This window comes from Protomyctophum bolini (assembly GCF_963924005.1).
Source record: "Protomyctophum bolini genome assembly, chromosome: 8".
Lineage (NCBI taxonomy): Eukaryota > Metazoa > Chordata > Actinopteri > Myctophiformes > Myctophidae > Protomyctophum > Protomyctophum bolini.
The window spans coordinates 31,951,697-31,964,916 of NC_137869.1; the positions used below are offsets into that span (position 1 = coordinate 31,951,697).

At 44.7% G+C, this 13,220-nt stretch overlaps 1 protein-coding gene across 4 annotated transcripts in view; it reads right to left on the minus strand.

The window, feature by feature from the left end:
• cep350 (centrosomal protein 350) overlaps positions 1-13,220 on the minus strand; it is a 45,816-nt gene that overhangs the window by 10,805 nt on the left and 21,791 nt on the right. For 2 of the 4 annotated variants that reach the window (XM_080770236.1, XM_080770234.1), the window contains exons 16-28: positions 11,540-11,781; positions 11,180-11,343; positions 10,647-10,757; positions 9,848-9,988; positions 9,482-9,600; positions 8,891-9,004; positions 8,316-8,548; positions 7,639-7,847; positions 6,528-6,806; positions 5,888-6,037; positions 5,212-5,375; positions 2,538-2,660; positions 35-249 (exon numbers count right to left, since the gene is read on the minus strand). In XM_080770236.1, the coding sequence (XP_080626362.1) occupies positions 35-249; positions 2,538-2,660; positions 5,212-5,375; positions 5,888-6,037; positions 6,528-6,806; positions 7,639-7,847; positions 8,316-8,548; positions 8,891-9,004; positions 9,482-9,600; positions 9,848-9,988; positions 10,647-10,757; positions 11,180-11,343; positions 11,540-11,781 (2,264 nt within the window). The remainder of the gene's footprint in view (positions 1-34; positions 250-2,537; positions 2,661-5,211; positions 5,376-5,887; positions 6,038-6,527; positions 6,807-7,638; positions 7,848-8,315; positions 8,549-8,890; positions 9,005-9,481; positions 9,601-9,847; positions 9,989-10,646; positions 10,758-11,179; positions 11,344-11,539; positions 11,782-13,220) is intronic. The other 2 variants (XM_080770235.1, XM_080770237.1) reach the window with 2 other exon arrangements.

Consider the following 13,220-nt stretch of genomic DNA (forward strand, 5'->3'; position numbering starts at 1 on the left):
AAACTTATGGTGCTATTGTTGTACAAGACGTCACCTTTCTCGCTGTCAGTCCTGTGTTCTGGGCTGTGATGCTGGAGCTTGGAGGAGTGAGCGGTGTCGCGGGACCTCTTGCGGTCCCAGGCGGCCAGGGCCTCCTGCTCCATGCGGCGTACCTCGGCCTCCTCCTGGTCCAGCCTCTGCTTCCACTCCAGCAGCTCCTCTGCATGTCGACGCCTCTGCATCAGCTGCTGTTCCCGCTTGGTCAGAAACCTGGAGAGACGGATGGAAACGAATGGAAGGAGAGAGAGGTGGATAGAAGAAAAAAAAGAGGGTGGCGGTTGGACAGAGGGGTGGATGGTTGGAGGAGTGGAGGATGAGAGGAGAAGAGTCAAGAGGACAGGTAGATGGGACGTATAGGAGGGAGGGATGGATCAAGGTGGATTGGTGGGTAAAGAGAAAACAGTTGAGAGGGGCAGGTACGAAAGTTAAGGCAGGGAGAAAGACAGGGTTGTGAGAAAAGTGGAGAGAAACGGGTATGGGGATGATTAAAGAGAGGAAGAGAAGGGGCAGAGAAGGGATAAAAACAATCAGGAAGTGTTGAGCGATTGTTACACTGCAGAAGCAAGCAGTCCCCAGCCACCCAGAAAGACGAGAACCTTTTCACTGCAAACTCAACCTCAAACCTTTGCCCCCCCACACACACAAACACACACAGAGAGATCCAATACATGCTTCCATCATGTCATTTACAAAGATAATCAATCTGATACCAAAATGTGTCCAAGTGGCCTCTGAAAATCTTCATCAAAAAGTCATATGTATATTCACAAGACAGATCACACAGGAGAAACAAACTGTATACAGTAATGGTATCCAGGTTAGGGTCATGCATCTTGTTGAAACAAAAAGACATGATTCTTGGGTTTGTTGGACTCACACACACAGCCCAAACATACCATGTAAATGAGTCAATACCAGAACCAACCATACCCGTGTATACAGGAATCAATCAAGCCTCTATGCGGGTCTCTTTGGTGTGACCTTTCATTATCACTCTACTGACCAAAAATAACAAAGATGAGGGGAAAAAGATAGAAGTTAGGAGTGAAACAATTAATCGAATAATCGATTAATCACTCCACAGAAAATTCATGAAATAAAAGGTTTAGCAATCAGTTTAGTTGTGCATTATATCAAACAATTCGGTGTGCCATTTACAACTTAACCAAGATATTAATGCTTGTCATTGTTCCATATTATACCATCATTGTATGGTCTAAATGAATTGCATTGGTTAATCACCAATCAGACAAATCATCGACATGACAATTGCTAGTTGCAGCCCTAGATATAATTCTCCCTTAGCCAACCATGGGAAATATAGACGGATAAATCTGAATCATTTGCATGTTATCTTTCTAGATTTCATAAATTATTGTACCGTTTTCAACACCTTGGATCTGCATTAAATTTCTTTCCTCTGCAAATAAACGGAACAAATATTGATGACCACGTTCATATAGAGGTGACTATTCAAATACAGATGTACGTTACAGCTGCTCTCTAAAGTGTCCTTCCACAGCTGCAAGTGCCATTACAGTGTAGTGTTATTTAGCTTTGATCTAATTTAGAGGTCCTCTTCTTGACCTAATGCATACTGATGACAGGCCAGATCCAGAGGGGGCCCGGGCCGGGGGCCTCTTTAAGTGTCCTAAACAAATTCTATTAGAGCCACTGGCCATCTGTACATATTAACCCATCCTATGTTACCCAATAAGAAGGCCTAGTGAAGATTTACTGGCTCATTAAAGATGCTACACAGAGACATTCGTTCTCTCTGTTCTGCTTTCTGCTACGGACGGGGTGCGATGTCTTGACTGCACAGAGACTAAACTGCGAGCAACCACGAATGGAAGGGAGTTTGGAAGAGAGGTGCACTGCAACAATTCATTCATGAATTCTGGTTTTACATGACATCAGAGAGAGAAAGAGAGCGGGGAGGGCAAGAAATAAGTCACACAGTATAAACACCACGTGGAAACTGGTGAAATCCCAGCATTCAAACTGAGATCACCCTCCGATAAGGAACTGTCCTATTAAAATGAACCTGACCCTTGACCTTCACATAACAGATCTGCTTCATATTCACTGTGATCATGTTTTTATATGACTTAACTCAACTTAAACTTAACAATATTACTTCCATACAACCAACGTACAGTGACTTTGCATGCAGTGCCCAATTGAAATTTTTACAAATTAATAAATAATTAAACAAAATGAAAATATTTTGTGTAAATAAAGGTCAGCTCATTTCAACAAGGTGTCGTTCCTCTGGTGCTTTTCAAGCTTTGACTGAAACCCACTCTCAATTCAATTCTGAAGAAGAAGAAAACACCCAGACCAAAAAATAAATAAAAATAAAATGTCCGCATCCAAGCAAACTCCCCCTCCCTCCCCCAAGTGCTAGTGGCTGAACACAAGCATGCTCCATGGGGCAGGGGGTGAGGCGAGGCAGGGGATGGAATGGGGAAGAGGTAGAGAGCACTGTACAGTACCTGACCAACTGGTTGTAGATAAAGAGCTGGAATTTGGGGTGAAGGTTGGGGAGACAGACACTGAGGGAGGCCCAGTGTTGGGCCGTGAACACAGAGAAGAAGTAGTGCACGGGAGAGCAGAGTCTACAATACACACACACACACACACACACACACACACACACGCGCGCACGCACACAGTACACGAGAACAAATGTACAAGCATGCACGCACACACGCACACACATACACACACGAGACAGACATCAGAATGGCCCAGGAGTCACACACAAACAGTGTGGAAAACGAGAATAAAAACGTGATAAACAGCGAACAACAGAGAAAACAAAAAGATGGAACAGAGAGGACAAGCAGAAAGAAAGAGAGAGAAGAAGAAAGGCATGAGTACATGTGTTTTCTTAATACACTGAAGGTATAGGAGTCCAAGGGGTTTTTGTAGTAGCACGTCTGCATGGCTTTGTGTTCTGATGCGGTTAATGGCTCCTTTATACTTTGTCATATTATGGCTGTGTTACTCACCGAAAATACCTGATTTTCCACCATAAAACTGTTTTTCTGGATAACATTTTTGGTGAGTGACAGACAGTCATACATTCAAGTATAATTTATGCTTAACACTTAACAGTCCTGAACCAGTTCGAACCAGTTCTTCTCAACCAGTTTGAAGATGTGTTTGCTTGCCTGCAACAGTGTCAGTCCAAGGTTTGATGTGGTTGTTGGCTAACCTTCAAGGTGAAGTGGGTTCAAAGGGGGTTTCGCCAGTGACTGATACTACATTGATTAAGGATTTACAACAGATTAAAGCAACAAGGAAAAAGGTGTTTTGTCAGTGACTGATACTAAATTGAATCAGGAATCTAGTCAACACCAAGGAGATGCAGAACCTGGCTATTCATATTGTCTTCATTTAGTCATTGCTTACATAACCAGTTAAGCCATGCCCAGCACATCATACGACAAGAATAGCAGATCCAAACACTCACAGTCACAAGGCATCGCAATGCAACGGGCTGTGAACTTGTAGATCAGCTATTTTCATTGTGCAACACGAGCATACCACGTGCATGAATGAAACGTACTGTAGGCCTAGGCAATTTTTAAACTATGTTCCTATAATAGGGATGGCCGGGTTAATGTGGTTAAAAGTTATATCAATTCCAGCAGAAACCGTTCACCATGATCACCCATGATCAGGGAGAATAGAGAATGATAGGCAGAGGGGAAGGGGTTAAAAAGAAGCAACAGACTGTTTATGTACCAATGCAAGCAAACAGATGCAAGATTAGAGAGTTTTTGAGGTAACTTAGTTCAATGCCATACACATTCACAATTCATAGCCTAAACTCTGCTAGTAATGGCTGGCTTTGTGCTTGAGAATCTGTCAGGGTCAGAGTACAAACCCAGAGAAATCTAAGCCTAGTGATGGCATATAGAATCCCAAGGTGGTCCTAAACCCCAGAACAATTTACCATTAGCACGGTCAAAGAGATACGTAGTTGTGGGATTTCTATAATAGAAGTAAGCAGTTTGCTGGTCCACAGATGGCAAGTATGTTAGTTAAATACCGTACTATCGTATACTGATGCTAGGTTTGATGTATAATACCTGCTATCCTAGTTACTTCGTAGCGCATACTTGTTTTTTTGGCACTGTATTTACTTGATCGATTACCTTGTAGTTTGTTGACTGGAGTTCATGCTGTTTACGCTGACTGATCTTGCACTTTGTAAAATAGTTTTGGATAAGAAGAGTCCTTTCTAAATTGAATACCATTGTAGACAGTAGTCCTAGGACATGGGTGGTGGTAACACACATCTACATGGACCTAACCATTAGACAATGTAGGGCTAGTGGTCGTTACGAGACATTACAAATTAATTCACAAATCACTGAAATCAGTGGATAACATCCATCTCCTGGACCTGTCTGCATGTATGTGTGCGTTACGTTTAGTACTAGAAGATGGGACTGGTAGATGGCAGTACAGTTAAGGTTATACAGAGCTGAGGTAGCAATGCTAGTCAAGTCTAGAGGAACCAGGCGGAGCATGCTTATATTCACATCCACACCATAGCATTTGAACACCAAGAGAAAGAAAGGCAGCCTTTTAGCTCCGCCATACTTTTCAGCCAGACAAGACCGCCACACTGAATTATATGATACAACCATCAGTCAAATTGGAACCACGGTACTGTAGGCACCAGTAACCAAACTCACCATTAACCTCTCAGAGTTTAGCATAGGCCATTATGCAGAAGAGCATTTTGGACTAATAACAAAATACATTAAACCTGTATGAATTCCTAACAAAAACAGAAAAAGGGAATATTTGCATATAACGTGTTCACAAGCAAAACAGAAGCAAGTCCCGGGGAAGAGGCAGGCAGGAGAGCAGTACACCTGCAGTTAGCGTGGTTAATAATAAGAGATGGTGAAAATCAAGTCACTCTGACAAACCATCTCCAAAACACAGTAGAGGAGTTGATCTATGGCTGCCATGGAGACAGCCCCTCTAGTGCATTTCATAAAGATGTCCCATAGATAAACAAACACAAAGAAAATAAATAAGACTTTTGAGATTCCACCAGCAGAAATTGGCAAAAAGGACTGCAGAAGGAACATAGTCATGGTAAGTAAAGGGTTTAAAGCAAAAAATAAAAAAATAAAACGTTACTTTTCATCCATGTGAGAGCGCATCTTTTTCAGCTTCTGCATGATGCTGCTGGTCTCGCTGCCAGAAATAGAGAGGGGGGGAGAGGGGCTGCGGACATCACCGTCTGCCAGCCTTGTGATGGGAGAGGCAGCTTCAGATGCCGGGGTCTCAGACATGGGAGTCTCCTGAAGGATGGACAGAAACACACAAATGAACAATAATAAGACATGGGAGTCTCCTGAAGGATGGATAAAAACAAACAAATGGACAGGAGAGACATGTTACAGAGCTGTACAACATGGCTACTATTTTCGTTTTCTCATAAATATGGCATTTTTCAGAGATTTGTTTAATCTAAACATTTCAGATTGAAGGGTGTCCGTCTCCATCATAGTCTTAACCACTTAAGCCTGTTTGCTGTATTGCAGCTCTACAAGCTTACAATGTGCCGTGACATGGCCTAAATAGAGAAGCCAGGTTGAATGTGGCGAATTATTAAATTATTAGATTAGGTGTACATTATTTTGAACTATTCGATATAATCAATTATTTAATAGAAATAATCAATTAAAATGGGCATGTCATTACAGACAAACAATAAAATAAAATAAAAGAAGAGATAATACAAATGAAAATAGCCCTAATGTCTGTAACAATGTTGTGTAATGTCTGTGGGACTTTGCTTGGAGGTACTAACAGGCGGTGCTTCTCCTCCAACACATCGGAGCCTCTCCTTCAGTCTGAATGTGGAGCTTCTCATCCTCTCAATCTCCTCCTGCTGCTTCAGCAGCAGCTGACGCTCCTTCCTCGCTGCCTTGTTGGCCTCCTGGAGACGTCTGATCTCAGCCTGGACACACACACACACACACACACACACACACACACACACACACACACACACACACACACACACACACACACACACACACACACACACACACACACACACACACACACACACACACACACACACACACACACACACACACACACACACACACACACACACACACACACACACACACACACACACACACACACACACACACACACACACACACACACACACACACACACACACACACACACACACACGATATAAGGTTTAAGTGAGGTTAATGTTGTCAGTTTGAAACAGACATTCAGTTGAACGACTATTCAAAGTGAATTCTCACAAACAACCCAGACTGCACCCCAACTACTGTAGTGTAGATAGATTATTTATTTACGTGTCATGCACCAGAGGTGCCCTGCACACTTATAGGACACAGCATATAAATCATTGCATCAATATAGCTTAGTTGTACGATAAAGATAAATAACTCCATGAAGTGTACCTGCTCCTGCTGCAGCTTGAGCAGCAGGCCCCTCTGCTTCTTCCTGATGGGGGGCATCTTGTCGTCCTCGCCCTTGTCCCGCAGACTCCTCTTCTGGTGCTCCAGCCAGGCCAGCTCCGTCTTGGTCTTCTCCTTGAGGGCCTTCTGGCGGAGGTGCAGCAGGGAGCTCTGGTGCTGCAGGCGCACCTCCTCGTCCTTCATGTACTGACGCACCATGTCCATGGTGAACTGGGAGAAGCTGTCCTGGCCGCCTGAAAACGCCCGGCTCACGTCTGGAGGCTGGGTGTGGGGGGTACAAAAAATAAATACAAAACATTAGGTTGGGGGGTGGGGAGAAAGCTCAGGTTTTGAGGGGCTAAGAAAATGGCAGATTGATTCGTTGTGAGCTTGTAGATTTTAGGTGAAGATAATTAGTGCACAGCGAAAACAAGAAGGTGTCTAGTATAGAGACCTTCCGGTCAACTAAGTGTGGAGTTTAAGTGGTAAAATAATTGAGGCTCAGGATTGATGAGAGCAGGATGAAGATGACAATGGTAAGGATGGAAAATATAGATATAAAAATACAAATTCAAAGTGGAGGTAGGAGTGTACATGAAATAAAGAAGTGAAAAAAATTATCTGATCAGACTTCCAGGAATACACAAAGAAAGTCAACACAACAGAACCGATGACGGAAAATGAGTGAGTTTACACACCCCTCCCATTAGCAAACAGTGACTCAACTGGTGTGTTTGTGCCAGTCTGTGTGTGAGTGTGTATTCACGCACACATGCTCAATACCCTGAGGAAGGCAGTATGCCTGCCGAAAAATGTGTCTTATTTACACTGTTATTAATAAACATAGATATTGGCACTGAAGTGAGTGCTACTTTTCATCTCCTCTCAGTCTTGCACCTCATAATGGATTGGTGTGCGTGTATAGAGGGTATGTACATCATCATCATACCCGGAAGTTAGGCAGGAACGCCTACTCGGTGGCAAAAAACGACTTTTTGGCCTTGACAGCCCATACGTCCAAACAGAAAAGTCCTATCTGATTGCATTAAACGACTTTAAACTCACTTTATGCATGTTCAATTGCACATACCCTCCATTAACACAACCCTCTCACCTTAGAGCCGCCACACGTCGCCAAGGTCCTGTTGTGATTGGCTGTCTCCTCCTCCGAATCCTCGCGGGGGCGGGACTTCTTCTCCAAGGTGCCACGGCGGTGCGCCTCAGAGGGCAGAAGGGAGCGGAACGAGCGCTCCTCTATCTCGTCCTCCGTCATGGACTCGTCGAACTTCAGGGAGCGATCTGTTGCTACCGAGGTGCTGTCCGCTGCAGGGGGACAGACAGAGCAAAGTTGTCACCCATCCCAGGTGAGAACCAGGTCACTGGTTCTCAAAGTGGTCCTTGGGGGGGATCCAGGCGGTCCCCAGCAAAATGTGTTAATTTCTTTATTTTCATTCATTCAGTTTTTATGTTTCGGGGGTTTGTGGCACCATTCTTTTTTAATGGGGGTCCACAGCAAAGAACCACTGGCCTAGGGTAACCTTCCAAAGTGTGTGGAGTCTGTTGGGCTACACAGTCAAGCTCTCATGTACTGTATGCGTGTGTATTTTAGGACATTAAAGGGAAATGTCAGTCCATTATCGATGGTTATCATAGTGAAGTCTATAGAGACAATAATGAACAAACATTGTGTCCCTCCCAAACTCAGGGCGGACACTAACCACAGGCTGCTAGAGCCTTGCGGTAAAAAGAACAGCTCACAGCAGCAGCTAGAGAACTCTTCCTGGACTGTACCTTTCTCCTCCACCATGGAGGTGATGCTGTCGGTGCGCAGTGAGTCGTCTGCCCCTGTGGGGGCGTCATCCTCCACCGAGCTGCTGCCTGCCTCCTTCTCCCTGCTCCCACGCGGACTCCTCTCCTCTGCTGCCTCCTTCCTCCATTTCTCCTCCGCTCCATCCTTCCTCCTCCGCTCCCTCTGGTCTGAGGAGGCGAGCGGCAGGCTTGCGTGGCTGCTGGTGTCTCCTCCGCTGAAGGCGCAACATAGGGAGGAATGAAGGTTTAGTGACTGTTAGTTGAGGTTTAGTAGCTGGTACTTACACGATCACACTACACAGCAGTCGGTGTGAGAAACCAGGGACTTAACTACAGTAGATCAGTGACTCAACCTTTTTAATTATGCATTAGAACACGGATCCCATGATTCTTATCTCTGGGACTCCAATGTGCACAGTAAAATCCTCAGTTTAATTTAACAGGCCTGTAAGGACCATTTGGTTAACTATAAATGATTTAGCTGGGGACACCGTGGAAGCCCCATGGGGGTCCCTGGACCCAGGCTGAGAACAGTATTGTGGTGATGAGAGGCTTACCGGTACCTGAGTTTGGGTCTCCTGGAAGACAGGGAGTCGGAGTGACTGAAGCTGTCCCGTGGAGAGAGGGGCTCATCTGGCCTGATCCTGCTGCCTGACACCTCACTCCTGGAGCTAGAAAAGGACACACGGTCAGAAAACAGCATTTTTTTGGAATAGAGATTTAGACAGCGTTGTGCTAATAGCTTTCATTATGTGCTTGAATCCCGCCATGTATGCAGCTGTGTGCGTGTGTAAAATTGCACAAGTGATGGCACATCACAAATGGCAAAAACATTGCAAAAAAAGTGACAACATTGCAAAAGAAGTGAAAACATTGCACAATAGCGACATATGTGACTCATCAGTCTGCATGAGTAACGTACAACATAACCAGGACTCTCAGAAAATAAATCAGGACTTCCAATCAATCAATCCTTGCAGGAGTATGCAAAGGCTAAAACTATGTCATTTAAATAGCATATTATGTAGACATTTGTCCCGGGACGCCACGGGTTGCCTTTTATAATGAAAACATTCAAAGATTTTAAAAGGAAGGGAAACATACATAACCAGGACTCTGGGACAATACATTGTTGACAGTTCCTTCACCTGTCAGTGTCGGCCCTGGCCTGCAGGGGTCTCATACGCTGGTTCTCTCTGTGGTGGTCCGCACCAGAGGCAGGTACACTCAGAGCTCCAGCTATCTGGGAGCGTGCCAGCTCTGTCATCTGAACAGCAAACCAATACAATACGGCTGTTTGTTGTGGTTTCATAATTCACAGTTACCGCTTTACCCATTAATGACGACAATGGACATCAAGCTTTCATATTCTGTATTTTCATATGTATACTGTACTGTATACAGACACACACACACACACACACACACACACACACACACACATACTTCAAAAATTAATTGGATATTGTTGCAAATTGCTTTTCAGGCAGAAAGTGAGATTAGCGAGAGCTGACCTCTTTGATGTGTCGGGCGGCGTCGGCTGTGTAGCGTGCTGTCTCAGCTTGTTGACTCATCATCTTGGCGGTAGCTTCCTGGAGGCCGCCCAAAGTCTGATGCTGGGACGCCGCCATGTTTCCCTGCAACTCACAGTGCGCCTGGACACAGTCCACGAAAGCACATGGAACACACAAGCACACACACACACACACACACACACACACATCTTAGTATTCTATTGATGAGGAAATGAATCTGAGGCTACACAATTATTTTTATTATTGTAGTGGATGCAAGTATGAGTAGTAATATAATGAGATATTAAAGGTATATTCAGTGATTTCACTTAATTCAAATATCACTTATTTTTTGTTGTTGATAATCCTCCCTACTATAGAGAGTGCTGACCATATAAGGAGTTCCTCCCTGTCCCCAGTTAACCCCTGGGGTCAATCATATATTTAGTTTTTGGCTAGGTGGCCCAGCCTTCATCCAATCAGGATAGAGCGGGGCCTTCCGCCAATCATGATCGAGCGGGGCCGGCCTTGGTGCACGTGCTGTTGGCCTGTTGCGTGTCCCCCCCACTGTAGTGCATGTGCACATCTTGTTACCGGGGCGGACCGGGGGGTTTTCCAAATGGTTTTTACATTTGAAAATGTATGAAAATATCTCAACATCGATGATTATGACAAAATAATTGCGTTTAGACAACTATGTCATCATTGTGACAGGCCTAGTGTGTGTGTGTGTGTGTGTGTGTGTGTGTGTGTGTGTGTGTGTGTGTGTGTGTGTGTGTGTGTGTGAGCGTGTGTGTACCCTGGCTGCTCTCTGCCTGCTCTCCTCCAGCTGTAGCTGTGTCTCCAGTGCTTCTCTCTCAGCCTTGATCTTCAGCTCATAGAGGTCATGCTCATGCCTCTGCTGCTGCGCCTGCACGGTCAAGGTCACAGGACAGTATGAATATAGAGACACAGAACCATTACCTCCTTTCAATGGAATGCACACGGTCACCCAAATCTAGGGATTCTAGTGTAAAAGGTTCCTGCAAGAAAACCAGGGGTGTATTGGTATGAATTAATATACTGTATATATCATGTTATAGAACAAGATGGGGTCTAACAACAGCATGGCTTTCCTGTGCATCTCTGGCGTTATATTGATGTCGTCAGTCTTGCCCAAATATGCAAGCACAAGAAATTTAGCAACGACTGTGGCAGAGTAGGACAAACTAGCCTCTTAGGCGTCACGCCAGAAAGAAAGGCCACAATATATTGAAACCGTGTTACATCCCATGTCATTTATCAACGCGAGATAATTATTAATGAAAAGCCTCCATAGCTCCCCTCCTTCACCTTGAGTATCTGAGCCAACGAGACGCTCTCCTGCTGAGCCATGGACACACCTCTCAGCCTCTCCACATCTCCCAGCTGCCGTACAGATTCCTCAATGGACTCCAAATAGTTGAGCTCTGCTGTCATCCGGTGCTGCAGCACACTAGGAGCATACTGTAGCTCACCTGGGGGGAGGGAGGGGGGAGAGAGAGAGAGAGAGAGAGAGAGAGAGAGAGAGAGAGAGAGAGAGAGAGAGAGAAAGGAAGGAAAGGGACAGTGGGGTTGATAGAGGGTGAACAGAAATATTTATGGTTAAAGAGATCATTAAGTCCAAATGGACATGGCTGCGTAACTGTACATCAAAAGAGCTCATTTGCTTACTTGCGCTGTTGATCTCTGCTCTGCCACTGGGTGCTGTGGTGAGTGTACCAGAGGCAGTGGTTAGCCTAGCCTTGGATGCTGAAGTTCCAGCCCCCAGGCCAAGGTTGCAGCCCTCCATCCCCACAGAAGAGACCGATTTTTGGGACACACCTGGAGAGTTGGCCCCTGGTGGAGACCCATTCTCAGAAGGAGAGGCCAATACAGGGATGCTGCCTGGAGACATTTTACCATCTGGCCCCACACTAGAGAAAGACATATTGGGACATTACGTTAATTAGCTGAAATCTAGGATATTCTTTTGAACTAAGGACAAGTTATTGTGAATGTGCTTAACCCATTTTGGGCGGGAACCCCTTTTGGTGTTAGCATTATGATATGCTTTAGCTATTGAAAAATAGCAGATCTACAAGCTCATAGCACGCCGCCGAGTGGCGCGCTACGAGCTTGTAGGTCTGCTATTTTTGAAAAATCAAAGAACGACTGACATAGAAACATAGCTTTTTCAGAAAACTGTCATTATCAAACAGACATTTTTAGAATCTGATCTCATGTCAAAATGGGTTAATAAAAAAAGATAAGAAAATAAGAGGCAGTAGAAAAATATCTAAAACAATTGTATGCTGCTCTGACAGCATACGCAGACATTTAGTGATTTCTCCTTACATAAAACTACAGACATTTAGTGATTTATCCTTACATAAAACTACAGACATTTAGTGATTTCTCCTTACATAAAACTACAGACACTTGTTTTGAATCAGGTCACTGTGCCTGTGGCAAGATCCAAAGTGTGGTAGTTAGCTGAAACAGGCCAGCAATAAAGAAAAGGGGGCCCCTAGCCTTGGAAAGCCTGGAGCTGAACCAGAGAGGGCCTGTGCTATTACACAGAGAACCTGGATCAATGGCAGGACTGTGCTGCTCCAATAAGCTCAGTTCTGAGTGCAGTTAGCCATCGCAGTAAGACACATAATTTTGCAGACCGTCTCAAATATTTAAATTAGGAAATACAAAGTGGTCTTTCAATAGTCATCAATGTGCTGCTCCCGAACAGAGCTCGTTTTATTGTTCATAATAACATCAAGTTAGACTGATGAGTCGTCGGCACACAGGAACAACAACAACTTGCATCATATATGGCACTCGAATTAGGCAGAAGTCTGAACTTTGCGTTCCTTGCAATAAACCTTGGATGATAGACAGACTGCAAGTACGGTATGGCAAGAATGTACCACCTGGGCTTTAGAAACATGCTACTGGAGGGCTCGAATGTCAAGAAAACAACAACTTCTCTCTCTTCTCTCCTTTCTCCCTTGGCAACATGCCTAAGCTGCAGTGAAGATGGCCTCCTGGACCAACCACCTCGCGGACCACGGAAACAAAAGAGCCAGTGTTCTGTTCTTCGGGCAATTTGCAGTCTAACCCTGCTGGCAGCTTCTACATTGCTGTTAAACCCCTTGAGCCTTCAATAGCACTGCTAGCCACAAGCTTTTTTGCTTGGCTGCCTTACCTGGAAATCTCCAAGCACCGTTTAATAATTAACGCTTAGTCATGTCTATTAGGTACTAGGGAGTGATGGTGATATGCCATACACTGTAGAACTGCAGGGATGCTCATTTGCTCCAAAAATCCCTTTCATACCCAACTCTGCCCACCATTCATTTGAGAGGTCTTGGTTTGGAAA